Source organism: Marmota flaviventris, chromosome 1, assembly GCF_047511675.1.
Source record: "Marmota flaviventris isolate mMarFla1 chromosome 1, mMarFla1.hap1, whole genome shotgun sequence".
Lineage (NCBI taxonomy): Eukaryota > Metazoa > Chordata > Mammalia > Rodentia > Sciuridae > Marmota > Marmota flaviventris.
The window spans coordinates 218654765-218680352 of record NC_092498.1 but is presented as its reverse complement, the minus strand read 5'-3'; the positions used below and the strand labels follow the sequence as shown (position 1 = coordinate 218680352).

Below are 25588 nucleotides of genomic sequence, written 5' to 3'. Positions count from 1 at the left end.
CTCCCTCCCTCCCTCTCTCCTTCTCTCTCCCCCCTCTCTCTCTGTCCCTCTGTCTGTCCCTCTGTCTGTCCCTCTCTGTCCCCCTCTCTATCTCTCTCTCTCTCTCCCTCTCTCTCTCTCCCCGTCTCTCTCTGTCCCTCTCTGTCTCTCCCTCTCTCTCCACCCCCCCCCCCGCTCTCTCTCTGTCCCCCTCCTTTGTCCCCTGTAGTTTTGGCTGGGGATTCTGGGGACCCTGTCCCTCTTGTTTCCTGGAGGTTGTTTGAGTTTTCGGGTTGGTTTTGGATCTGCTCACAGCAGGACAGTAGTCTGTCCCTTGCTTTCTGCTTGTGGCACACCCGAGGACACGCGCACACCCCTGCTTGGAACCACGCGGACGCTTCTGGCCAGCCTGTGGCCACTGCCGCCCAGTCCCTCCCCGGCAGGCGAGCGAGGGGACAGAGCGCCCCGCGGGCTGGCTCGTGCCCCGCCGTGGCCTGGTACCGGTTCTGGTTTGCGGACGCGCTGCCGAGTCCCGTTTGCGGGAGGTGACTCTGGCTGCTGTTACTCTGTTGTTTCCCTATGCAAAAAAAAGAAAATGGGGGGCCATAAAGGTTCAATAAAAGGCAAAAAAAAAGAAAAATGTATAAAGATTAAACAAGCTCTGCTTCCACTCTGGCTGCCTGGAGCCTCCTTCCGCGCCCAGCGGGGCTGGCCTGGGCCTGGGCCTGTGGCACAGCGAGGGGGAGTGGCTCAAGTGCTCCCCAGGGCATGAGGTCTGGGGCACTGGTGACTGTCACACCTGGGGTGTCCTGGTCCAGACGGTGGAGGCAGGAACACTGCCCAGCACCCTGCAGGACCCATGATGCCACCAGAGAGTGGCCTGGCCCTGTGTCCCCAGCACCCACGGAGCGCTGCCCTGGCAGTGGCCAGTGAGCCTTCCTGCAGCGGCTCCTCTCTGGGCCCCGCTCAGCCTCTTCCAAGCCAGGAGCAAGGGAGTGCAGAGGCCAGGGGGGCCTCGCACGAGGAAGCAGCGTGGACAGCCCCTGGCAGAGGCCACAGGCAAGGGCCCCGGGCAGGACGGCCTGGTGGGCTGTGGCACAGGGAGAGCCCGCACGCTGCAGCGGAGAGCGAGGAGGAGGGAGGCAGGGAGGACCTGGGCTTTGACCAGAGGGAGGTGGGAGCCATGGGCTGTGGACAGAGGAGGGGCCTGGCTCGGTTCCACCACTTCCACCTCCAGGGAGGTGTCCCGTCCGCCCACCCCTGCCCAGTAGCCCTCCCGAGGCCCGGCCCCCCAGGTCAGCCATGTCTGTGTGCCCGGCCTTCCAGTCTGGCGCCCCTCAAGGCTGGGGCCAGGGGGGGGGGGGCCACGGAGCCCAGGAGCACCCAGGTGTGGGGGCCACACGTTTCCTGGGGGCCTGGGTGCTGTACCCCGCCCCTGTCCCAAGCACTCCAGGACCCCACGGAGCCCAGGGTGGGTGAGCAAAGCCCCCCTGCTGCCCAGGGCCCCTTCCTTCCTTCCCAGTGGCGAGGGGGGACCATGTCCTTCCTACAGAGGCAGCTGGGCACAGCAGGGCAGCGAGGCGTGGAGGCCGTGCACGGGTCCACCTGGCCCTCGGCTCACAGCCCTGTTCCTCCCCCAGCTGCCCTGTCTGCCTCCCGAGCCTCCTCTTCTGCCCTTCCCACTGCCAGAGGAGGAGGACCCAGGGAACAGGCTGCAGGGAGGGGCCGGCCTCGGCAGGCTCCACGGGGCCTGGGCACGCTGCGCCCCAGGGCCCTCTCCCCCCAGGGGAGGTGGGAGCCCAGGCCTCCGTGTCCTCCTGCTCGGCTTCCTGAGCTCAGGATGGTGTGGGCACGTGGGCAGCCGGGCCCTGAGGGGATGGGGGACAGGGAGTGGGGGGTGGAGGGTTGGGGGGTGGAATGGGGGGTGGATGGGGGGCAGTGGAGGATGCAGGGTGGCTACAGGGTTGCACAGGAGGAGGGAGGAGGAAGGGAGAGGTCTCGGGGGTGGGGGTGGACAACCAGGATGAGTGGCTGGGGCGGGTGGTAAAGATGCTACTGTCCTGTTTGAGTCCCATATTAGGACAGGTGGCCGGAGGGCCTCTGTGAGGCGCTGTGAAGCCCTGCGGCGGCCTGTGCTCCTCCAGCTGCCCAACTGCCTCCCTATAGGCGAGGGCTCTGGGAGGTGGGGCCCCACCTGTGGTGGCCACATGCACTAAGTGGGTGACCCCCAGATGAGCAGGCAGAGGCCAAGATGGCCCCAGGCCCAGCAGCCGCTGCAGGCAGGAGCAGGCCGGCAGCGCAGGCATCCGGGTGGGACCCACACCCCTCCCACCCCTCCCTCCTGCTGAGGCCTCACAGACGGGTCCCCCGCAGCTTGAGGACCCAGATGAGCAGGGAGCATCAGCTGAGGCCGTGCAGGACCAGCCAGGGCCCAGCAGGCTGCAGGTGCAGCTGGGCAGGAGGAGGACCCCAGGGCAGGGTGGGGCTGGTGTCCCTGGAGGTGGAGGGAGCACGCTAGGGAGGGGCTGGAGGGGCCCAAGCAACCCAGCACCCCGGCTCCCTGAGGTCGCCCGATCCCCACTCCCCAGGGCAGCAGAGGTGGGTCCTGATTCCTGGGCAGCAGGCCTTTCGATGGCTCCTTCAACCTTGTGACCTCTTTCAGGTCCCACAGAGCTTCCAGACTGGGGTGATCAGAACTCCCTCCCGTCTCCCATGTTGTAGAACAGGAGCCAACTACAGGTTCAGAGAGGCTGGGCCACCTCCCTAGGGCTGCGCAGCACTCCAGTGGAACAGAAAAGGACGCCCACTCACAGCTCTGTCCTTAGAGGAGAACCTCTGGGCTTGACCTTGGGGAACCTGCAGCCACCCGCATCCCAGGGGCAGCCAGGGCTCCAGCTCTGCCACCACCAGAGGGAGGCCTGTCCTGGGAACTCCCGTCTTCCTTCAGCATTTGGCTGCAGAAAAGCAGGAGGCTCCTGGCACCAAGGAGCACTGCTGGGCCCACGTCAGTCATCCTGGGGTCCTCTGCCCCCTGGCGGGCCATCCTGGGGGTGTCCCAGACAGAAGTGGAGCCACCTGGCTGAACAGGCATGTGTACCCACAACCCCACCCAGAACGGCATCTCAATCGCTGGCCTTTACCAAGCTCCTCACAAGGAACAGCTGAAGCCACCAGGCATGGCTGTCACCCAGCCACTTGGGATCTGAGCAGGAGGGTCACAATTTCCAGGCCAGCCTGGGCAACTTATTGAGGCCTGTCTCAGAATAAAAGGATTGGCTGGCGATGTGGCTTCGGGTAGAGCTTTGCCTACACTCTGCCAGGCCCTGGGTTCCATCCCCTGGCCAGAGAAGAAGAGGACAGGAGGAGGAGGAGGAGGAGGAGGGGAGGAGGGGGAGGAGGAGGGGGAGGAGGAGAAGCAGAAGGAGAAGCAGGATGAGGAGGAGGAGGAGGAGAATGAGGAGGAAGAGGAAAAGGAGGAGGAAGAGAAGCAGGAGAGGAAGGAGGAGGAGGAGGGGGAGGAGGAGCAGGAGGAGAAGAGGGACAAAGAGAAGGAGGAGGAGGAGGAGGAGGAGGAGAAGCAGGAGGAGGAGGAGGAAGAGAAAGAGGAGGGGGAGGTAGAGCAGGAGGCGGAGGAGTAGCAGGAGGTAGAGGAGGAGGAGGAGGGAGGAGGAGGAGGAGGAGTAGTAGTAGTAGCAGGAGGAGGAGGAGGAGCAGGAGAGGAGGAGGAGGAGGAGGAGCAGGAGATAGAGGAGTAGTAGGAGGAAGAGGAGGGGGGGAGCAGGAGGAGGAGGAGGAGGAGGAAGAGGAGGGGGAGGTAGAGCAGGAGGCGGAGGAGGAGGAGGAGGAGGAGGAGGAGCAGGAGATAGAGGAGTAGTAGCAGGAGGAGGAGCAGGAGGAGGAGCAGGAGATAGAGGAGTAGTAGCAGGAGGAGGAGGAGGAGGAGGTGGAGGAGGAGGAGGAGCAGGAGGAGGAGGAGGAGGAGGTGGAGGAGGAGGAGGAGCAGGAGGAGGAGGTGGAGGAGGAGGAGGAGGAGGTGGAGGAGGAGGAGGAGGAGGAGATAGAGGAGTAGTAGCAGGAGGAGGAGGAGGAGGAGGAGCAGGAGGAGGTGGAGGAGGAGGAGGAGCAGGAGGAGGAGCAGGAGGAGGTGGAGGAGGAGGAGGAGGAGGTGGAGGAGGAGGAGGAGGTGGAGGAGGAGGAGGAGGTGGAGGAGGAGGAGCAGGAGGAGGAGGAGGTGGAGGAGGAGGAGGAGGAGGAGCAGGAGATACAGGAGTAGTAGCAGGAGGAGGAGGAGCAGGAGGAAGAGGAGGAGGCCACATTGGCCGTGGCAGAGGGGTCAAAGTCCAGAGCAGAGAGAGTGGAAAGGGAGAAGAGGGGAATGGGTGGTGGCGCTGACACTTGAGACAGAAGGTGCTCAGCCCTTCCCAAGATATGGCAAGGCCCTGGGGCCCTCCGCACGGGTGACCAGCTCTCGGAAACCATCATGTGCCCCACAACACAGGGTGGGGAGGGAGCGAGGACTTCCCAGGAGACGCTGTGGGGCTCAAAGTCCAGGGCTCAGGGCAGCAATACCAAGACGGCACAGAGTGCTTAATGCCCTGGCACCTGGCCCGGCCACAGCGCCTCCCACCCACCAGGGCTGCCCCCAGGAGGCCGCGTCCCCGGGGAGCCGAGAGACTGGAGAGGCCCTGGAAGGTCCTGCAGGTGGTTTATTGGAGCCTGGGAGGAAACCTGGGACCCTGCCCCAGGCCCCTGGGGAGGCACGTCCGGCCCAGCAGCGGGCGGAGGGGAAGGAAATGAGGCAGTGGTGGGAACAGGTGGCGCATGAGACTGTGGGGACTTGGAAGTCTCTCCCTGGCCAGGGCGCCCTGCGGAGTGGGAATCACCGGGCAGGACCCAGGTGGCCAGGACACCATGAGGCCAGGTCCTACGGGAGCCCTCCTGGGGGACAGGGCAGCCCTCTTCTCTGAGGACACGGGGACACAGCACTCTGGATCCGGGTGGCGGGCAGGGCATGGCGGGGCTGCGGGCGCAGGCTCCTCACAGGACCGTCCTCTTGGCCACCTCCGCGTCCAGCGCCGTCTCCTCCAGCTCCAGCCCCAGGTTGTGCTCCCCGCCCTCCTGGTCCTTCTTCCTCTCCTTCTTCTTCCCGCCTCCCTCCCTGTGGGGGGAAAGGCCCAGGACAGTGAGGACCAGCTGCCCGCCCAGGCTCACTCTGTCCCGCGAGGGCTTTGGGGTGATAAGCAGCGAACCCCACGGTGCCCGGCCAGGCAGCCCTGCGAGTGCCACTCCCCAAAGCCAGAAGCCACGACTTGCCCGCCCTGTGGATGAGTGGCCAGGGGTGGTGGACGGGGAACAGGTGGCGGCTGGCGGGGCGGATGGGGTGACGGGCAGGGGCGGCAGGGGGTGAGGGTGGGCGAGGAGGAAGGAGAGGGGTCACGGGTGCATGCAGCGTAGGCGGGAGCTGGATCAACAGGCTAGTGGGCAGGTGGACAGCCAGGAGGGCTGTGCGGGCAGAGCAGCGGGTGGGAGGGGCGGCGGGGGAAGGCGGGAGAGTGAGGGACACATCTGGGCCAGCGGGAGGCGGACTGCTGGACAGCTGAGGGCCAAGACGGCAGGGCAGGCCGACGCCCGAGTGGCCGGGTGGCTGGGTGGAGGACGGTGGGTGAACAATGTGAGCAGGTGGTTGGACAGTTCATAGATGGTGCAGTGGGTGGGCACAGAGGTGGTGCGGTGGGTGCAGAGTGGACAGGACAGGGAGGCCAGTCGGCAGGCAGGGGAGACTGGCCCTGCCAGCACATCTTGGGGGCAGGAGTCCCCTTTCCTCCCTCGGGCACGTCCTGGGCCGCTGACTCTCAGGCTGGTCTCCTCCCTCCCCACCCCCTGTGCTGCCCAGGCCTGGTCCAGCTGGGATCTCGCCCTGCGGAGCCCCGGGCCGGCTGCACCCCGAGCCCCCGCAGGACTCGCAGGCCTGGAAGTGGGCGGCAGAGGTCCAGGACGGCCACCCACGTAGCCTCGCCCCGTGGTCCTGCTCAACAGGAGACAGCAGAACTAAGCTCTGGAAGCCATCACCTGGGTGACACCAGGGGACGGCTAGGAGGGTGCCAGCCTCGGTTAAGTGTGGAGAAGAGAGAAGCAGAGCGGAGGGAGGCCGGGAGGCCGGGAGGACGGCCGGGGGGACCTTTGGAGCAAAGCCCTGGGCAGAGGCCGAGGGAGGAAAGTGGGGACAGCGTCCTAGCCAGGGACAGCGTGCAGAGGGCCTGGGCGGGCGCGGCCACGGGTGGGAGTGGGGTCCGCGAGACCCCACGCTGCACGTGCCCTCGGGCACACCTGGGGTTCACGTCCTGGTACACATTGGGCTCCATCCTCACGGTGTCCGCCTGGTCCTCAGCTCTGCAGAGGGGAGGCAGGGAGGGGAGGCTGGGGCCGTGGGGGCAGCCTCAGCCCAGCCCCCCGGGGCGCAGGGAGGGTGGGCTGCCCGGGTCCTGGGGCAAGCCCCAGTCCCAGGAGGGGGAAATGAGGGGACCTGGGGACATGAGCTGCCCTGGGGAGGGAACCAGAGAGGGCCAGGAAGCTGGGGGTGGGGAGCCCTTGGGGGACCCTGGGCTAGAGATGGGAAGGGGCAGGGCTCTGGGCTGGGCTGGGGCCCACCTGGCCTTGGAGCACCAGATGCGGTTGGCCAGCATGAGCACGAAGACGATGAACAGGAAGCCCACCACCGCCGCCAGGCCCACCAGCCAGGGCTTCAGCCGCCGCTCAGGGTCTGCCAGGGAGCAGGTGCTCAGGGGGAGGGTGGGGTGCTGGGGGGGAGGGCGGGGTGCTCAGGGGCCCTCGGAGAGGGGACAGACCTCCGAGACTGGGGCATGGAGAGGGGCAGGGCTGGGAGGGTGGGCTCTCTGAGGAGGAGGGACACAAAAGAGGCTGAGAGGGGGGTCCTGGGTGGGCTTATCAGGCAGGAGGGGGTTCAGAGGAGGGAGGGGATCCAGGGGGGAGGGGGCTCAGAAGGGGGAGGGGGTTCCCAGGAGGAGGGTTTCAGAGGGAGGAGGGGGTTCAGAGGGGACCGAGTGGTGTTGGGAGAGGGGGAGGCTCGGGGTGGGGGACAGAGGGGGCCCTGTGGGGCTTGAAGGCGGCTGAGAGGGTGGGGGCGGGGCGGCTGCGGGGCTGGGTGCCCTCCCAGGGCCGCCATTTCGCATCCTGGAGAACCAGACCACGACCCGCCGTCCCCAGGACCCTGCCGGGAGCCTACCCTGGGCCTGGGCAGGCGAGAAGAGCCAGGCTCCCAGTACGACCAGCGTCCCCAGGGTCTTCATGGCTGAGCGCGAGCCAGAACTCAGGACTGAGAGCTGCGGAGCAGGGATCCCCTGGGGGTGACCGCGGCAGGCCGGCCTGGCAGGGGCCCTCCTTCCCTCCCTCGGCACCTGACTGGCTCCTGCCCCCAGCACCCCCAGCAGACTCTGGACCTGGTGTGACATTAACCGGGGAGCTGGCCCCTCCCCGGCACCCCGCCCTGAGGGCCATCCGCCCAGGGCCACCCCCTCTGCAGCTGTCCCCGCACCCAGTTGTGGGGGGTGCTGGGGCCAGGGTGGGGCTCTCAGATGCACCTGGGGTCTGAGCCACCCTGGGTGCTGGCAGGCGCCTGTCGGCTCCTGGCTGGTGACTGGCACGTCCTCCCTCTCCTTCTCTTGGTGACCCACAACATTCTGCCAGCCCTCAGTACAGAGCCAGGGCAGCCCCACGCAGCCACAGCCAGAGGACGCGGCAGGCGGCAGCCGGTCAGCCCACAGGGCCACCTGCCCACCACGCACCGCCAGGTTGGGCTGCTCTACTGGCTGAGGATGGGGACACCAGGGACCGCAGATGACTCAGGCTCCAGGCTCTCTGACCTCGGCCTTGGTCCTTAGGTCACTGGGGAGTCAGCCCTGCCCAGGCCAAGGAGGACCCTGCCCCAGTAGCCACGGGAGCAGCCATGGCCCTGGCACGTGAAAGCCTGCCCAAAGCCTGTGACACACACGTATGAGCACCTACTGTCTACACAGGAGTCCTGTGTCCCAGAGGTCTGACCACAACTTATGGCCCGACGGGTCACTAAACAGAGCTGTCCTGGAGCTCAGCCACACAGCCCAGGACAAGCATGGGCCACTCCGTGCTGCCAGGCGGGCATACATTCAGCCCCTGCTGTGTGCCCCACCCTGTGTAAGGTTCTGAAGTGAAGGAAGCCTCAGTCTGGCGACCAGGAGCCCCCGACAACCAGGCCCGGGGCCGAGAGGGGACAGGGAGCTGTGGGGGGGGGGACACGGTGTGGGGGGTCACGGCCACCTCGCTGCTGCTCCACAAAAGACCCTCTGCTCTGGCTGGCCGGGTCTCACTGGCCCGGTGTACAGGTCTGTCACACGGGCAGAGTCCTGCTGGGTGACGGAGCCCGCGGGGCAGGGCAGGGCTGACTCAGCAGTCACGGGCAGAGGGCTGACCGCTGGTTTAATGTCCGGGTGCCTCGTTGCTCCCCATTCACAGACCGCGCAGGGCTGGCTGGAGGCTGGGCAGGGTCAGGCTCTGGGGAAGCAGGGCAGATGGCAATGGCCAGTGTCCAGCCACCAAGCCCTCCAGCTGAGAGGGAGCTTCTCCCCAGGGATGGGGGTCGGCGGAGAGGCTCTGGGGGCCACGGGTTCCGACCACGCAGCGTCCGAGGGGCTGGAACTGGGGCCAGGACCCCCCTCACTCCAGCCTCCAGGAGCTTTGGGCCTGGGGGTCCCTGAAGATGATGGAGGGATGATGGGGGTCCCGGGCGGGGGATTCCAAGGGGACGCCCTGTCCTCCGTCCTCGAGGGTCTCCTCGTCCTGCCAGGCCAGGTCCAGTTCCTCCAGGTCCTCCCCGGCCACCCTGGTGGCCCGCTCCCGGCGAGGCGTCTCCTCTTGGTCTGACTTCGGGCCGAATGCCCAGTCTGCGTCAGGGACGCCGGTGAGGACCTCCGGGCCCGAAACCCTCCACCCGTCCTGGCCCAGAGAGGGCCCGAGCTGGCCGGCTCTCACGGGGCCTGCACAGAGGCCTGGGACCCGGCCAGCTCTGCCCCTCCCTGGCCAGCCCGACCCAGGCCAGCCTTGCAGTGGGTAGCTCACCGGCCAAGTCGTGGGCCAGGTCTTTGATGAGGTGCCCGACAATGGCGTAGGCCACAGCCACCACCAGGAACGCGGCTATCAGCAGGTATAGCCCGTACCTAGGCAGGCGGATGGTGTCCAGCGGGGGCGGCCGGTACTCCTCATACACCGGGGGGGCAGCGCTCCAGTCCTGGGTCTCCTCCTTGTCCGCCAACCCCGGCATGGCAGCCACCTGGAGCAGGGAGCCCGGAGGTGACCCGTGCAGCGGAAGTATTAAGGAGCTTTGAACTAAGAGGATTGCGAGGCTCCCCAGGCCTCCATCTGTCTGCAGTGATCACACACAAGCTGCTTCTGCCTCAGCAGTTCCTGCACCCTCCCTGCCCCAGGGCCCTGGCACTCGCCGGCCTTCTCCTGAGAACACCCCCCCGTGCTCAGCCTGGGAGCATCAGGGTTGATGCCCGGGTTCCTCATAGCTGGCCTGTGATTCATTCCTTCACATTGAGTGAGCACCTATTGTGGGCACCCTCGTGTTCCGCAGTCTGGGTTGGAACCCAGGGCCCCATCTCTGCGGGCAAGTGCTGACCGCAGCCACACACACAGTCCTTTCAGATTTTATTTGTGACAGGGTCTCACTAAATTGACAGGTGGCCTGAAACTGGCCCTCCCGTGCTTCAGCCTAAGTAGCTGGATGGCAGGCGTGGCCCCCGGACCCAGTGGCCAGCCACGCCCTTAGGTCCCAGGATGCTGCTGCGCCTCCTGGAGGTCCTCTCTGCTGCCGGGAGATGGAGCACCGACACGAGGGTGGGGGGTGCAGAGGGGCGTGGGGCAGGGAAGGAGCTCCAGCGCACACGGTCATCCAGCGGCTCCCGAGGCCGAGGCAGGGGGATCGCAAGGCCAAAGCCAGCCTCAGCAACAGCGAGGCGCTGAGCAACTCAGTGGGACCCTGTCTCTGAATAAAATTCAAGATAGAGCTGGGGTGGGCTCGTTGCCCCTGAGCTCGATCCCTGGTACTCATCCCCCCCCAGAAAAAAATCAGACTTCAAAAGGGCAGGAGCCAGTTCAGTGGTAGAGTGTCTGGGCTTAACCTCCAGGCAGGAGGCAGGGTGGCCCGGCCTCACCTAGGAGGGGTCCCTGGAGCAGAAACCTCAGGAGGAAGGGAGTCCGCCGGGAGCACCAGGCACCAGAGCCCAGCTGCACAAGGCCCTGGGGAGCTGGTGGCACATCCAGGACCTGTGTGGCCGGAGCAGAGGGAGGAGGGGAGGCAGGGCAGGTCCTGTGGGCTACGGGCCTTGACCCCCGGGGGGTGGGGGCTGTGGGAGAGGAGCAAGGGGCCGGGCTCAGTGCTCACAGGCCCCCTCTGGTGGCTGTCGTGGGGAGGACAAGTGGGAGCCCAGGTAGGAGCCCAGACCAGGGCACAGGTGGCCAGGCCGGTCTGGATGGGGGACACCACAATTGACTCAACCCTGATGCTCCCAGGCTGAGCACGGGAATGACAGTCCCCACTCCTGAGGGGGACGCGGGAGGAACGTGGGCCTTGGGTGGCGCAGGCCAGGACAAGGCATGAGAGCAGGCCGAGGAGCCTGGGTTCAGAGGCCAGCCGTCCAGGGCCTCGCCCCAGCTGTTGACTCTGCAGCTCCTCTGTGAAATGGGTTGGTCACATGCCCCGGGGGGCCAGCCCGGGGACTCAGAAGAGCCTCTCAAAGGGGAATCTTTAAAAAGCTGAGGTGTGGCTCAACGGTGGAGCTCTGCCTGGCACACGTGAGGCCTGGGCTCACCCTGTGCCCCCAGCACACGCCGCACCCAGCTCCCTGGCCTAGGACTCAGGGGGCCTGCGCTGTAGACTAGGCTCCTGGTGCCCACGTCAGGGCCTCTGGGGGACCCGGGCTGGAGGCAGGGCTAGGGCCACCCGAAATGCCGAGGGGCGGGGAGCTGGAGGGGCCCCAGGGGGAGGCTGCATGCAGAGACGGCCAGGGCAGTGGCGAGGCTCCCCAGGTCTGTGCTGTGGAGCAGAGGCCGGGCCTGCCTGGCTGCGTGGCGGGGGGCTGAGCAGTGAGCAGGCGAGGGAGGACCCCAGCCCATCCTCCACGCTGCCCAGCAACCAGGCCGCTGTGTCGCCCTCCCTGACCTCCTGCTTCTGGGGGAAGCCGCTGCCTTGGGAGTAGGGCCAAGGGGAGGCCCCCAGGGAGGCCTGGGCCCCTGCTTGTGGCCCAGCCTGACCACAGCCGCCTCAGACCTGGGCTGAGGCGGCTGCCCGCGGTCTTGGGCGCGCTCCTGCTCTGGTGCTGTTTCAGGCTGCCTGAGAGTTGAGGGCACAAGTGACCCTCCTGTTGGGCCCGAGCAGCCTGGACAAGGGCCTGGCACCTGCCCGGGCAGGTGCTCCTCTAAGCCACACCCCACAGCTTTTTGAGATAGGCTCTTGCCGAGTTGTCAGGCCTCAAACTTGCCATCCTCCTGCCTCAGCCTCCAGTGTAACTGGGATGGTGGGTGCGGCCATGGCACCTGGCCCTTTTCTGTCTCCAGGAAGGGTGGGGCACGGGATTCAGCCCGCCCCAGATCTAGGAGGATCAAACCTGAGTCCGGAAAACACCCACAAGACCCTTCCTCCAGACGAGGTCACACTCCCCGGTGTGGGGTCAGACTTGGAGTCACCTTCTGGGGATACAACCCAACCCAAGCTGCAGGTCTGGAGGCGCCGTGGTGTCCTGGGGAGCACCAAGGCCACAGGCAGGGCAGGGAGCAGGTGGGCGGGTGGCCAAGGGAGCCCACAGGCCAGCCTCTGAGGAGGACCAGGCCCTGAGCGGGCAGAGGCTGGCAAGAGCATGGGGGCTCAGGGCAGAAGCCACAGGGAACGGCCCCAGGAAGTGAGTCCCGTGTGTTTTGCCAACAGCCTTTTGGACTTGGGGGCACAGAGGGGCAGCTGTGGGCCCAGTCCCACCTTCAGACCTGTTTCTTGGGTGATCGGGCCACCCGGGGCAGTGGCCACGCAGAGGACGTGGAGAGCCAGGTGGGACCCGGAGGGTCCGGTGGCCCTGATGGGAGCAGGTGGCGAGTGGAGGATAGGCCGCAGGGCTGCTTCTCTAGAGCCCTGGGAGGGAGCCTCGCTGGTGGACAGTCCCCAAGAGCTGGACAGGCGCAGGTGGCCGTGCTGGGGCAGTCGTGCTCCCGGGAAGCCCGCCCACACACTCAGGGAGCCACTGCTGCGCCAAAATGATTTACTCTTCCACGTGGTGGCACCTAGGAGCCCGCGCCCCACCTAGGACCACCTCCCACGCCACACGGCTGAGGTCAGGGCCCTGGACCCCACTGCCACTGCTAGTGCAGCCTGAGCCACCCAGGTCCCTCCCAAGACACCCTGTCCCAGACCCCTCCCCACACTCCGGCCAGGAGCCCACAGCTCCCACTGAGGGAGTCGGGGGCGGCTCCGCAGGGACAGGGCCAAGGGGAGACGTCAGACACCGCAGTCCTGTTGGGACAAGGGGCCGTGGCAGGTCAGCAGGGGGCAGAGCTGGGCAGGGCTGGGCGGCTAGGGCAGTGGGCGCGGCTGCACCGGGCTGTCCTGCTGGAAGGGGCCGCTCTCCTGCTCGTACATGTCCAGGGCCACCAGGCAGCTCTCCCGCACCACGCGCTCGGGGTCGGCCGCGTGGGCATGCAGCGCGGCCAGGCAGGAGGGCCGGGCGATGGCACCCAGGGCCTCCGCACACTCGTGGCGCACCATGGGGCTCTCGGTGGGGCGGGCCAGGGTGGCGGCCAGCTGGGGCACGGCCGCCTCGTGCTGCAGCTGGCCCAGCACGTAGCCCACCTCGTGGCGGAAGAGGGCGCTGCCGCAGCGCAGGCCTGCAGGCGGGAAGGGCGGTCACTTGGTCACTCACGGGGTACACCATGGGCTCGGGGCTGGGGCACCCAGAGGGCAGGGCAGGGTGGGGCCAAAGGGGCTCTGTCTCCAGGACTCGCCCACCCATGACGGGGCAGCTCGGGTGCCTGACCAGCCTGTGGGGAGCCAGCTGGACCAGGGGCCCCTGGCACGGCAGCACCCAGCCCCTAACTCTGCTCTGGACAGGGTCCGGCTGAGCTGCCCAGCTGGCCAGGACCGTGACCCTCCTGCCTCAGCACCCCGAGGAGCCAGGATGACAGGTGTGGCCACTGGAGAGGGCTGGGTGTCCGCCGGCACCTCTGCTCCCGGGGTGTGCCGTTCCCAGCTGCCCGGCCCGGGGCCTCCTCACCCTCGGCCAGCGCCAGGGCCGCCTCCTGGCCCCCGGCATTGCGCAAGGCGAACATGGCGCGATACCGGTCGAACAGCGGCAGGGTCTCGTCCAGCAGTGCCTCCCGCAGCTGCCCCATGTCGCGCTCCTCAGCTGGGGGGGCCGGGTCCACGGAGAGGTAAGGCCCGGCCACTGTCGACTGCCCAGGGTGCTGCTGCAGCCACTCCAGGCGGCGCACGGCCAGCTGGCACGTCTCAGCCACCTGCAGGGCGAGGGGTGCACAAACAGCATCAGTCCTGGGCCTGATGTTGGGGACATGCAGAGGCCGTGACATCCCCGGCCCACCCTCCTGGGCTTGCAGCAGGGACCTCTGGGTTAGGACAGCAAGGGGAAGGGACAAGGGATGGGGAAGCTGAGAGGAGCTGGGGAGGTGAGCGCGCCAGAGCCAAGGCCCCGGCGGCCCTGCTGGTTGGAGGACGGGAGCCAGGGCAGGCCACGCGCGGCCAGGAGCCGGAGTGAGGGCTCTAGGTCCTGCCCTGGAGGGAGCGAGGCGTGGGCGCTCTGAGCACAGAACACAGCAGCTGGCTGCGGTTGCACATGTGCCCTCCTCTGGCTGCCGCGAGAAGAGTGGGGCGTGTGAAGCAAGTCAGGACGCCAAGGTCCAAGCGAACTCAGACTCGCACACAGGCCCGCGGCAGGGTGGTTCTCGATGGCCAAAAAGTGGAGGCCGCCCTTGTGTTCACGAACTGATTCAAGTAACAGGCCTGGCTGGGCGCGGCGGCCACGCCAGCAACCCCAGCAGCTCAGGAGGCTGAGGCAGGAGGATCGCCAAGTTCAAGGCCAGCCTCAGCTACCTGGCAAGGCCCTGAGCAACTGAGGCAGCCCGACTCAAAATGAAGAAATAATAAAAAAGGCTGGGGATGTGGCTCAGGGGTAGAGCACCCCTGGGCTCAACCCCCAGGACCAAAAAAGAAAAAAAGACGTCCCAAAACAAACAACAGGTCTGTGCCCACGCTGAGCGTCACTCCACCAGGGCAGGAGCGAGGGGACACAGCTGCAGGGTGGCCGGACCCAGGACCTCGTGCTCAGTGAGCAGACACAGGAGGCCAAGATGTGTGAGCCAGTGACAGGAGGGGCCAGGACAGGACAGACCCACGGAGGATGGAAAATGTCGCTAATGGGAGTGGGCCTCCTTGAGAGGAAGGGAATGTTCTGGAAGGAGCAGGGCAGCTGCCCGACTCTGAATGCACTGCAGGCCACTCGGTGCACTTCTAGGGGTGAGCTAAATGGCACGTGAGTCACCTCAATGAAACTGTCTCAAAAAGAGAAGAGACGTGGGGAAGGCAGGGAGACCCTGAGGTCCAGCGGGCCGGGCCGGGCGGCAGAGAGGGCAGGGTCTCAGAGCAGCCGGGAGCTGGGCAGGAGGCACAGGGGCTGCGGGCCAGGGCGGGGCCGAGAGCAGGCTCTGCTGGGCTCAGGCCTGGACGCTGCCCTCCCCACCCGGGCATGCAGCACCCTTGGACAGCGGTCACCGTGGCAACCAGAAAGGGGTGGGTTCTAAGGCTGCTCAGGCCAGGGCTGGGGAAGCGCTGGGCCCGGCTTCTTGGGCCCGAGCGGACAGGGCTGGGGCCGGCTCTTACCTCGACCACGGGGTCGCTGCAGTACTGCCTCAGGAGCTCCAGGACCTGCGGGTTCCCAATGGCGCCCAGGGCCTCCCCTGAGAAGCAGGCAGGGGTGGTGTTGGCTGGCGAGGGCCACACGGCTGCGGCCACTTGGGCCTCACTCAGTCGCCGAGGCTGCTCTGAGGTCGCCTTGCCCCACACCCAGCTCTGAATGTCGTTGTAAAGGGAAGACACCCAAAGGAATAAGATTCCCTGACCAGACAGCTGGGCTGGCCCCGCAGGGAAGCACCCTGCCCCTCACCTGCCTCGTGGCGCACCATGGGCTCCTGGCGGGTGTCGCGCAGCACGCCCGTGAGCACGGGGATGGCGCGGGAGTCCTGCATCTGGCCCAGGCAGTAGGCCAGCTCGTGCTTGAGCAGGGCGGAGTCGTCACCGAAGGCCCGGCTGATCCAGGCGATGGCCCCGGGGCCACCAAGCCCCCGCAAGGTGAAAAGCGCCCGGAAGCGGGCCTGCAGAGGCTGCTTGGGGTCCACCAGCACCTGCCCGACGGCCTCGACCTCTTGCTCCGTCACCATGATGCCTCCAGCAAGGGCCTGGTCCTCTGCGCCCCGTGGACTGAGCCTGGAGGCCCACAGAGCAGAACCTGCAGCAGGAAGGGAGCAGGGTCAGCGGCGTCCCGCCCACTCGCCTCAGCATGGCAGGGGCTCTTCTGGGGGGCACTAGAGTCCATCCAACCCAGGCAGCACTCTGCCACTGAACCACACCCTCAGTCCCCCCCCAAACTCTGAGTCACATCCCAGCCCCATTCTGTATCTTATTCAGAGACCGGGTCTCACTGAGGTGCCTAGGGCCTCGCCACGATGCTGAGGCTGGCTTCGAACTGAGATCCTCCCGCCTCAGCCTCCCGAGCTGCGGGGACGACAGGCGTGCCTCACTGCGCCTGGCCCATTTTTACTTTGAGTCAGTGCCTCAGTTGCCCAGGCTGGACTCAAACTTGCAATCCTCCTGCTTTAGCCTGCTGGGTGGCTAGGATGGCAGCCACAGCCACCTCACCTGGCTGGGGAACTTCTCAGTTGCTGACCAGCCAAGGTTCTTGGTGGAGAGCTCAGTTCTGACCTCCTACTTGCTGTGCAGCCTTCCAGAAGTTAGTTTCCCTCTCTAGGCCACCGTCTCTGTACCACCTTATATCCGTTAGGACCCCCACGGGTCTGGGCTCCACTCAGCAGCCCTAGGACTTGTGGTGGCTCTCATGGTCCCCAGCTCCTGGTGGTCACGCTGTGGCACTGACAGCCCTGCTCACTCTGAACGGGGCAACCTGTGTGAGCACAGCACCCAGGAGACGGACAGGCCGGAGCACCACGGGCACAGCAGTTTCCAGGGCAGCCGCGGCCACACTGTGAGGAAGTGCTGCTATCAGGCCTGCGGCTGGGAAATGAGCTTCCACCAGCAGCCACGCATGGAAGGGGCCTCGGACGGGAGCGGCTAGGGAGCCCCCGCCTATCCCACTGCAGCCCCTCAGAGACCGGGCCGCACCGCAGGCCGAGCAGGTGTGGGAGGGCACCCCAGGCACCTGGCTATGGAGCCAGGACTCCCGCAGCGCTCTCCCAGCCCCACAGCTCTCCCTCACTTCCCTGCATCTCGAATGAAGCCTTCCTTCATCAGTCTGCACGGGTGTCCTCTGCCTCTTCCCTGCTCCAACTTTCTTCAAACATTGCCTTGGATGTTGGTTAGTTGCTGGCGGTCAGCTTATCCCTCACTAGAACTCTGAAGTCAGAGACTGGGACTTTCTTGGTCAGCAGGGTACTCCCAGCACTTAGCACCAGGGTGTGTACACAGTAGGTCCTCAATAAAAGCAAGAATAGGCCAGATACAGAGGCGCATGCCTGTCATCCTGGCAGATTGGGAGGCTGAGACGGAGGATTGCGAGTTCAAAGCCAGCTCAGCACCTCAGTGAGACCCTGTATCTAACTAAAACACAAAACAGAGCTGAGGCAGCGGCTCAGTGGCTGAGGGCCCCTGAGTTCAATCTCTGATACCAAAAAAACAAAACACAACACAAGAATAGTGTCTGGCATTTGTGCAGCACTTGCCAAACGCCAGGCTCTCTGATAAGCCCTTATGTTCATTAGCTTATTTAACCCTCCCAGGGCCCCACGGGATGGGCAGAGACTGGTTCCCATCGACAGGTCAGGAAACAGCCTGTCTTGCCTGGGGACAGCGTGGATGCCGGGGTTTTGCTGTGGTGGTGGTGGTGGCTCAGCACTGCAATGACCCCCGGTGCTTACCACGGAGCCACATCACCAAGCCCTCTTTATTTTGTTCTAAGACAGGGTCTTGCTCAGTTGCCCAGGCTGGCCTGGGACTTGCCATCCTCCTGCCTCAGCCTCCCAAGCAACTGGGTAGACAGGAGTGGGCACTGCGCCCAACTTCAGCAGGGACAGTTGTGGGAGGCCGCCGCACCATGTGACCAGCATATTCCTTTCCTGATTGGTGAGATTCTGTCGGTCACTTCCAAGTGATCTGGCCACATCAAAGTAGCCCTCGATGACGCCCCGATCTTGGAAGTCGCAGAATGTGTGAATGTGTCTTCGTGCCTGGGCATGCCTTCCCGCAGCCCCATAGGTGGAGCTATGCTCACCTGTTCCTTTGTGATGTTACCCCTTTGCCCTGTTTGGAAATGCCCTTTGTGTGTTCCCTTCTCTTGCTCTGCCCTTGGGTGTGGCCTTCCTAGCTATCAGTCAACCAGTTCTCTTTCCACGGACGCTTAAGGTCAGAGGAGCCTCATAGGACCCCAAAGAAAAAGGTCTCTCTGTCTCTTGTGTGGTTATTTTGCACAGCCCAGTCCCCAGGCGTGACCCTGAGTGTTTTGTCTCGAGGAACGCAGCAGACAGTTTTAAAGTCAGTATGGCTCCAGAGGGCTCTGAATCATACAGACTTTGCTGCATGAGTGAATTAAGATGAAATGACACTGCCTCTGGTTGTGATGGCCACACCTGTAACCCCAGTTATCCAGGAGACTGAGGCAGGAGGATCACAAGTTCAAGGCCCACCTGGACAACTTAGCAAGACCCTGTCTCAGTTAATGGACCAGGTGATGTAGCTCAGTGGTAGAGCAACCTGGGGTCCATCCTCAATGCTGCAAAACAAGAGGTAAACAAGGATGATATGACAAGTTGGGAGGTTGGGAGGACAGACTCCTGTGCCCTCCAGGAACCTGGCAGACACTTCCCAGACACAGCAAGCAGGTAGTGGCACGCCGTAGCCCTCTGTGGTTTCCAGTGGCGTCAGCAGAGGTGCCTATAGAGGGCATAATGTGGGAGGCACAGCTGCCTAGGACAGGTGCCATCAAAGGATGATTACACCTTGAGGAAGGAGCATCAGAGACTCCAGAAAGCAGGAGCTTGTGCTAGCAAGACACTAGAGGCACTGTGACCCAACTCCTCCCTCCATATACACAGATAAGCAGCACTTGTCCCCAAAACAGAAACTCAGGCCTTCTGAACTGCAGTCGGCAGTCTAAGTTTAGGCTCCTGCTACTAAGAGAAGTGAGGGGAGGAGAGAGGGGGTTGTGGAGCTCCAGGCACACATCCCGAGCTTAGTCTCTCCATCTGGAACAGCTCAGCAAGTCTTGGGTTTCCTTCAAACCTGACCCCTTGAAACCTTACCTTCTGGAGGAGGCCCTTCTCTGACCACCCTGTTTAAGGAGGCAAACGCGCCACTACTGAGCCCTCCATAGGCTACAAGGAGTTAATGAATCCTTCCCAGGGAGCCCAAGATCCACCTGGGCTCAGGACGAGGGAGAGCCCTGAAACTCATACTTTAGGCCTATTTTTCCTGGATGTGGGGGTCAGGGATCGGTCCCCAACGCAGGCAGAATCCAGGAGTCCACTCACCCCGGTGGAGGTCTCAGAGACAGACAACATAAACTAATAAAGGGATGCAGGGACCACAACTCCAACGAAGAGCTCGGGACCGGATGTCCCATCCCCGAAAGGGTCGCCGTGTCCGGAGACCCCTCAAAAAGGGACGACCGGCTCCGCAGACCCCTTAGGAGACCCCAAGACGTCGTTTCAAGAGCCACATAATAGATGCCCCAGTACCGACGCTGCCCAGGGCCCCCCGGAGATATGAGACCCCAAAAACCAAGTGGAAGAGGTCGCGGGACTCGGGACCCTTCCAGCCACCCTGCCCACGACTGCCGGAGGGCACTCGGGGCGCCTCCCGGGCCCGCCCGCCAGACCCGGGATCGCACCGTGCTCCGCCGCTGTCACGCCGGCCGGGCTCCGAGTCGCCGCACCCGAGCGCACCTCCCGCGGAGGCTTCAACAGCCGAGACGCTCACAGCGCGCCCTGGAGGCCGCCATGTTCCCGGCCACGTGACAAGCCGGACGGCGCCAACGCCGCCGCGGGGGGACCAGCCAACAGCGACCGCCGCGGAAGCAGGACCCAAAGCTCCAGCCAGCACCAGTGACAAAATGGAAACCCACGCCGCAGGAACAGCCGAGGGACATGCCTCAAGGAAAGGGAAGGGCAACTTCCGCCCTCCCTCTGTAGTAGTCACTCCGGCCTCCCCTACGATGCCAGTGGAAATGGTTCGCGCCCGTTCAGCGCGGAGCTTTGCCGGCTGGCGACGGAGCGTGCGCGGCGCCTCGGGGGCGTGGCCAGCCTCGGGGGCGCGGCCAGCCTCGGGGGCGTGACCAATGGTGGGAGGCTGGAACCCCCGGAGGGCGGGAGGGACGGGGAAGAGGAAGTGACCCCGAGGTTCATTCATTCCTTGGTTTAGTAACTCGTGCTCGCCGAGGACCAGCCTGCCGCCTTCGCCTTCCGAAACCGCGCAGTGCTGTGGTCCGAATGTGCACGACCAGGTGGCGACACCCGCCAAGGAGAAAGCTGCGCCGCCTGCGGGGCGCGGCTGGGGAAGCGCGGCCAGGGCCCAGTGCGGGCATCCCAGCGCTGACCCGCCAGGCAGAGTCCGAGGAAAGACCAGGCTGCACGGTGAGGCGGGAGCCCGGGCGTCCCGGCAGGCGCCCGACTTGGGTGTGACGGGCTCTTCACGGCTGCTGGAGGCCGACGAGAAAGCAGGAGGCTGCAGCCCTCGCATTCGGGAAGAGGAGCCAGGGATCTGATTGGAAGTTGAGAGAGAATCCTGCAAGGCTGGGGGCAGCTCCGTGGGGGAGCGCTTGCCCGGCTTGTGCAGGGTCCTGGGTTCAGGTTCACCCCCAGCACGGCAGGGGTCGGGGATCCTGTCAAGGATGAGGACAGCTTTGACAGGAGTAACTGGAAGGATGCAGCAGCCATTAACCGATCTCCACCCTCCCTCCGAAACTATCGGAATCCGCTCACGTCACTCATTTTTTCACTTTTTTATTTTTATTTTTGCAGTTCTGGAGATGGAACCCAGGGCCTCACACTGGGTAGGCAAGTGCTCTACCACTATGCCACGCCCTGTGGCCCAGACTGGCTTTGAACTTGCAAATCTCTGGCTCTGCCTCCCTAGGACCTGGGATTACAAGCTGTACCACTGCACCGGGCTTTATTTCTATCTATCTATCTATATGTAAAATATTATATTTATATATGATTATATATATTTAGATTTACTTTAGTTGTAGATGGACACGATATCTTTATTTTTTTTTAAAGTTTTTTTTTTAATTTTTTAATATTTATTTTTTAGTTTTCAGCGGACACAACACCTTTGTTTGTATGTGGTGCTGAGGATCGAACCCGGGCCGCACGCATGCCAGGCGAGCGCGCTACCACTTGAGCCACATCCCCAGCCCCGGATATCTTTATTTTTATGTAGTGCTGAGGATCGAGCCCAGTGCCTCACACGTGCAAGGCAAGCGCTCTGCCACTGAGCCACAACCCCAGCCCCTCAGCAAATGCTTTTTAAGCAGAAGCCAGAAAGCAAAGATTTCACACACAATCTCTACAGGGCATGCCCGTAGTCTTAGCAACTTGGGAGGCTGAGGTAGTAGGGTGGGAAGTTGGAGGCCAGTCTCGGCAACTTATCAAGGCCCTAAGTAACTTAACAAGACCCTGACTCAAAAAAAAAAAAATTAAAAAAACATAAAAGGACTGGGGTGTGTCGTGGTTAATCACCCTAGGTTCAATACCCAGAAACCATAAACTATTAATAATAGTTATAATAATAATAATGTGGGCAGGGAGCCAAGTGTGGTGGCACGCACCTGTAATCCCAGCTACTTGGGGGTGGGGGGAGTGAGGAAAGAGGATGGCAAGTTCAAGGTCAGCCAGGCAACTTAGCAAGACCTGGTCTCAGAAATAAAAGGGGCTGGGCTGGGGGTGTGAATTCAATGTCTATCATATGAAAGACCCTAGGTTCAATCCCCACTACTGCAATTTAAAATGTATAGGGAGAGAGGGGTGGGATGGGGCCAGGGGCTGGGGAACATCACCCAGTGGTAGAGCGGATGCCTAGCATGTGTAAGGCCCTCGGATCCAGTGTTGCAAGAAATCCACACAATCATATAGGTATCCATGTATTTATACGTATAAACATGCGTGCGCGCGCACACCACACGGGCAATTCATGAAAACTATTCCACGCACAGCAAAGCAGAGAGCAGTCACTTTGACGGGCCAACTGCTGTTTTAAGACAACGCTGATTCAAGATGAGCAGAAACGCCTATGTAAAAAGCACAGCCCTGGACGCCAAAGACACGGAAGGAAGCAGATGCCATCACTGGCCTCATGAAACCGACTTCCCAAAGTTGTGCTGCCTCCCACGTCAAAGGAGACTCTAGATAACCAGCTTTGGGGCAGCCTGCGGGCGGTCCCCAGGACCCCGCCCCCCAGTCCCACTGTGGCTCAGGCTGAGGTTTACTGAGTTTTCTAGAAGGCCAGAGGCTGTGCCGACAGGGCAGAGTGCCAGGTGTGAGGGCCCCCAGGAGGCTCTGCGGGAGGAGATAGGCCCAGGGGTACAGGAAACAGATACCAGAAGCCACACCCAAAACGAGGCTTGTGTGAGTCTGAGAACTTGGTGTCTGGGCCCTGCAGACACACCTGTGTGTAACTGATACCAAGGAGAAGCCCAGGCACCTGTGTTCCCCCCTCTGCCTTCACCCCAGTGTGGGGGCGAGAGGCTAGGCCTCCTGCCACAAAGGAAGGCTGTTGAACTAGCAGGAAAATCGTCTTATTCAAAGCCAGCTTTGAAGGAAGGTAGAGGAGACATTTTTGCCTCAAATCCCCATCTTCAGAAAACTCCAGGGACAGGGAACTTGTTCAGGTTCAGTTAGCCAGGCAGCGTGGCGTCCTGGCTTCTGGGGAGTCCCCTCTGTATGAGGAGGCCTCCGTTCCCAGTAAGAGGCAGTTTAGAAGTTAAAGCAATCTGGAGCTTCCACTTCAGAAGGGGCTGCTCCGGAGGCTACAGAAAAACCAGTTATCAGGAAGTTGCCCTTAATTTTAGAGGGTGTCTGTTTCACCACGGCTACTTCTGCAGGGTCCTGGCAGCCAGAAGTCCCTGATGGAGGTGTCAGCAGGGCCAGCCTCTCTCCTGGCTCTGGGGAGGGTCCTTCCGGTCCTTCCTGGTAACTGGCCATCCGTGGGGTTCCTCAGCTTGTGGCCTGTCCGCACATGGCCAATTTTTTCAAAAAGGTATAGTGCGCCTGGGTGGTTTGGGTGACTTCTCCAGGTTGCACCTTAGCTGACGTGCTGATGCCTCGGTGGGGCAGGGAGCCCTCGCTGACCAGAAGCATCTCTCTTGAGCCTGGTACTGGTCTGAGGAAAGAGCAATCAGGGCTGGTCAGGGGGAAGATGGTCACTAACAAGCTGCTCAGTGCAACATTTTTTCTTTCTTTTCTGTGCTAGGGATGGAACCGAAGTCCTTTTGAAGTAGGACAGAAGAAATTAGAAGAAAAAACCAGGTAGACAGGACCCTGAAGGAGTGACAGGGAGCCAGGCTGTGGGTCAGAAGGGCCGCCTGTCACTCCCGGATTCCTGGGAAATCCGTGACTCTGCCTATGCAGAGCTAATCCACCCCAGAACATAGAAGCAGCAAAGAGAGGACGTTTTAAGAAATCTATAGCTTAGGAGACCTTCCATTCCTATTTACGGATCAGATAACAGACCATGTCAGCCTCAGGATCTCAGAGTGACCAGACCCATGTCACCCACACAGCTTCCCGTGCCCACCCCTCCCTAAGATTGCTTTGAAGAGGAGCCCTCGGGACCTCTGGGGACCTCTCCCTCTGGAGATGGCCGCATCCAACCTGGAGGGCGCATCTGCTTCCTACACAAGCCTCTCTCCATGCCCAGGGCTGGCAAGCACTGGAATTCTTTTCTGTCACATGAGCCAAGGGCCCCATTGAGCCGGAGTCAGTTCTCTGCTCTCTCCAGGAACTTCACCCTTCTCCTGGGCCACCTCTTCTCCAGTGACACTTGTACTCACTGAGTGCAGGCTGCACGCTAAGTTATGCTCTGGCCCCCGGCCCATGTGCTGGGATCCTGTCTGTGCCTGGCACTGTCCCGGACCTCCCAGAACTGTCTGTGATGGAGGATATAGTCTACATCTTCACCAGCCAGCATGGTGGCCCCTAACTAGTTGGTGCCACTCTGGAACTGAATTTGTAGTTTTCAAAATTTAAGCAATTTAGGGGCTGGGGATATAGCTCAGTTGGGAGAGTACTTGCCTTGCCTGCGCAAAGCCCTGGGTTCAATCCACAGCACCACAAAAAATAACAATAAAAAAAAATAAAAATTTAAGCAATTTAAATGTAGAGGAAATAAAGCTGATACTTTGATTCAGTGCTCAGAAAACTTCTAAGCCTGTTTGAAATACCTGGCAATGCAAACCTGTTTTTTCCCACTGTAAAATGTAAAAAGAGATCAAGGATTTCTGATGCAAATTAGCATCAAGAGGGGGATGTAATACGCACTGGATCCTAAGACTGGGTTTGACAAAAATGACATAGAATACCCCATTAATAATTGTTGAGTTTGATTACATGTTAAAACAAAAATATTTTTAATAAAACAGTACTTAATTAAAATGAATTCTGCCAGAATTTTTGTTTTACATGTGGCTACTAGGAAATTTAAATTCCCAGATGGATCATGTTCCATATGCTGAGTGACTGCGCCAGATCCTATGGTGGCTGTGGAGCTCATGGGAATCAGACAGATGTGCATTTGTATAATACACATCATTTCACACCACAAGGAAAAAAGTAGAAATCGGGTACCGTGGTGTCTACTCTCCTTGCAGGATTCTGCCCAAATGCAGGGAGTCTTGGGGAATGGTAGAGGGGCTCCCACCTCCCAGGAGATTCCACACCCATGCACACACACTGAGCCAACTTTCAGGAGCAGTAAAAGGACACCTCAATTTGCCATGTCTGAATGGGTCATTATCCTTTCACCAGTTGAAGGACATCTGAGTTGTTTACACATTTTGACTACCATGAAAAAGGCCACCATGAATATTTGTGTAGAAGTTTGTTTTATGAAGTGCTTGGAACTGAACCCAGGGCTTCACCCATCTTAAATTTTGAGACAGGGTCTTGCTAAATTGCCCAGGTTGGTCTTGAACTTGGGATCCTCCTGCCTCAGCCTCCAGAATATGGGTGTGGCCACATACCAGCTGGAGTGGATGTGTGTTTATCTCTCTTGAGTACATACCTAGGAGCATCATTGCTGTGTCATGTGGTATTTCTGTTTAACTTTTGAGGAACTGCCCAAAACTGTTTTTCACATCACCACCTCACCAGCAGTGTAGGAGGGTTCCTATTTCTCCACATCTTTGCCAACATTCATTTGCTTTCCTTTTTCGTCTGTTCAGATTTGTTTTGTTTTGAATCAAAGCCAGCCTAGTGGGCAGGAACTACTATCTCAGCCCGGCTTTGATTTGCATTTCGGAGCATCTTTACATGCACGTGTTGTTCATTTACATGACCTTTTTGGAGAACTGTCTATTCAGATCCTTGCTCCCCAACCCGGCTGTTTTATGCGGTGCTGGGGATGGAACCTAGGGTCTGGAGCATGCTAGGCAAGGGCTCCACCACGGACCCACACACCCCAGGTCCAACCTTTGCCCATCTTTTTTTTTTTTTTTTTTTTTTTGTGCAGGGATTTTTAAAATGCTCTTGTTGTTTTGAAGGCCAGGGATCTCCATCGGGCTTGCTCCTGCTGTTGGATGAGGGCTGGGAGGACACTTCGTGGGAGCAAAGCGCTTGTTGAATGACGGTCTCGGCAGTGGGTTTCTTGGTGGTGGGTCCCCTCTGCCTTATTACGCGGCGTGACCGCCTCACGAAGGTGTAAGCCTGCCTCTCCGGTCTACCATTTGTGGGTCCACCACTCGGGGTCCAATTCTGCAACCGTCCCGTAATAGGAGCCACGCCCTCCACTGAGCAGAGACCTTTTCCCCTTCTCCGTGCAGACTCAGCTCTCCACCCGCCTCATCCGGCCGCGGTTGCCCTTGGCAACGCGTGGCGCCTCGCTTCCTGTATTGATTCGAATAGCGAGGGACGTCACGTCCTCCCGAGATGCTCCACGCGCGCAGGCGCAGCCTCGCGGGGTGGGCGTGGCGTGGCAGGTTGAGGGCGGGGCGGCAGCACGCAGCGCGCCGGCGTGGGGGCGGGGCGGCCGCGCGGGGGCGCGCGCGGCGGGGCGGGCGCGCGCGGCGGAGGGAGGGAGCCGGGAGGCCGCGGAGCTGCGAGCGCCGCCATATTAGGCACC

General features: G+C 62.1%; 3 protein-coding genes across 4 annotated transcripts; all 3 read right to left on the bottom strand.

Annotated features, from left to right (window-relative positions):
- Positions 1-4724: 4724 nt before the first annotated feature.
- On the bottom strand, positions 4725-8070 carry Smim24 (small integral membrane protein 24). Of its 2 annotated transcripts, XM_027952604.2 has the most exons (5): positions 8002-8070; positions 7223-7319; positions 6628-6739; positions 6307-6369; positions 4725-5137 (listed from the first exon to the last, which is right to left on the bottom strand). In XM_027952604.2, the coding sequence occupies exons 2-5, from the start codon at positions 7284-7286 to the stop codon at positions 5017-5019; spliced, it is 360 nt and encodes a 119-aa protein (XP_027808405.2). In that variant the 5' UTR covers positions 7287-7319; positions 8002-8070; the 3' UTR covers positions 4725-5016. The 2 variants fall into 2 exon arrangements, with proteins under 2 accessions (XP_027808405.2, XP_027808404.2); XM_027952603.2 differs by lacking the exon at positions 8002-8070 and having other exon boundaries at positions 7223-7493.
- Positions 8071-8481: 411 nt separating this feature from the next.
- Smim44 (small integral membrane protein 44) lies at positions 8482-9292 on the bottom strand. Its single transcript, XM_071610502.1, has 2 exons — positions 9091-9292; positions 8482-8915 (listed from the first exon to the last, which is right to left on the bottom strand). The coding sequence occupies exons 1-2, from the start codon at positions 9290-9292 to the stop codon at positions 8689-8691; spliced, it is 429 nt and encodes a 142-aa protein (XP_071466603.1). The 3' UTR covers positions 8482-8688.
- Positions 9293-12267: 2975 nt separating this feature from the next.
- Positions 12268-19498, bottom strand: Dohh (deoxyhypusine hydroxylase). Its single transcript, XM_027952601.3, has 5 exons — positions 19143-19498; positions 15192-15533; positions 14909-14985; positions 13290-13530; positions 12268-12903 (listed from the first exon to the last, which is right to left on the bottom strand). Exons 2-5 carry the CDS (start codon positions 15463-15465, stop codon positions 12593-12595), a joined length of 903 nt encoding a protein of 300 aa, XP_027808402.2. The 5' UTR covers positions 15466-15533; positions 19143-19498; the 3' UTR covers positions 12268-12592.
- Between the last annotated feature and the right edge of the window lie 6090 nt (positions 19499-25588).